The 1,272-nt window shown below is 38.0% G+C and overlaps 1 protein-coding gene across 3 annotated transcripts in view; it reads right to left on the bottom strand.

Annotated features, from left to right (window-relative positions):
• Positions 1 to 1,015, bottom strand: part of LOC113322988 (SMR domain-containing protein At5g58720-like) — a 50,447-nt gene extending 49,432 nt beyond the window's left edge. For all 3 annotated transcript variants that reach the window (XM_026571200.1, XM_026571201.1, XM_026571199.1), the window contains exon 1: positions 33 to 1,015. In XM_026571200.1, coding sequence (XP_026426985.1) covers positions 33 to 657 — 625 coding nt within the window. In that variant the 5' untranslated portion in view covers positions 658 to 1,015. The remainder of the gene's footprint in view (positions 1 to 32) is intronic.
• Positions 1,016 to 1,272: the final 257 nt, after the last annotated feature.

Here is a 1,272-nt window from a genome sequence, read left to right as displayed (position 1 = left end):
CAACATAAATAAAAAGAGATAAGAATACTAACAGAATACATCTCTGACCACAGCCATGCTAAGATCACAACCATCTCCAAGCATCGAGAACAAAAACTGCTCAGCTTCTTCATTCCCAACACTGACACCATTAACCATACAAGTATTTTTCCATTTAGGAGAATTATAGTGTTGTTCTCCTCCTCCTCCCCCTCTTCCCCTTTCCTTATCCAATGGACTTGACCTAACGTAATCTTTCCCTATTACACCAGATACAGTCCCAGCAGTAGCTACAACCCTCTTTGCCTTACAGTCCACAAAACCCATTCCAGAACTATCATGGGTTCTTTGAATATCTGATTCCCAAAACATCTCTGATGAACTGGAACTGGAACTTGTCATACGCTCTTCACTATTGTTAGAAGATGATTCGAAAAACGAAGAAGAAGTGGAACTTGAACAAGCACCCCCTCTAAATGAATCATTATCCGTATTCATCATCAAATCACTTAATATCTCAGCAGCTTTGTTACTATCTCCCTGTGCTTCTTTATAAGCTGAGTTTACTTCTTCCAATGAGACTAACGAAAATGCCTCTGCCAAGCATTTCACGTCTCTCTCTTCCTTACTTTCCCCGTCTCCGTTAACCTTTTGTGGCTTCTTCTTCTTCCTCACCATTCCTACCAGATATGAACAAAGAAATGAAACTAAATGAAAACAACAACAGCAACAGCAACAACAACAGCGAAAACCCAGAGAAGGAGATCAAATTTGAGAACAGATCCAACAATTAGATGACCAGAGAAACAATGGGTTACAACAAGGGTTTCTGATCAAACAATTTAGGGGGTTTTCTCAGACTACAAAATCAAAATAAAAATAAAAAATTAGCGGGGTCTGTTAGGATACAAAATCAGAAATTAGGGTTTCAAGGAAAAACCCTACATACTGAGTTTGAGAAATTCAATGGAAAAAATATCTGAAGAATTTGGGGATTTACTTTTTTTCTTTTTGTCAAACACGTTTTGGTAAGACCTAAATTTATGATTTATTTCATTTTCATTTTTTTTTCTTCTCTTTTATTTGGAGTGGTGGTCGTGGATTTGAGGGGTACACGTGGACGTAATGGGTTAGCGAAATTTCCGTCACTTCACAGACAAAATGGGTGACGTGAATATATAGAGACTGGATTGGACTCACAAAATATAGAGCGAGTATTTGATGACCCTACGGCTACAAGACCTTTCCCTTTTTTAATCTATAATACGGACGTTATAACGGTGAGTTAACCGT

This window comes from Papaver somniferum, chromosome 11 (assembly GCF_003573695.1).
Source record: "Papaver somniferum cultivar HN1 chromosome 11, ASM357369v1, whole genome shotgun sequence".
Taxonomy (NCBI): domain Eukaryota; kingdom Viridiplantae; phylum Streptophyta; class Magnoliopsida; order Ranunculales; family Papaveraceae; genus Papaver; species Papaver somniferum.
This window is presented reverse-complemented; position numbering and strand designations above follow the sequence as displayed.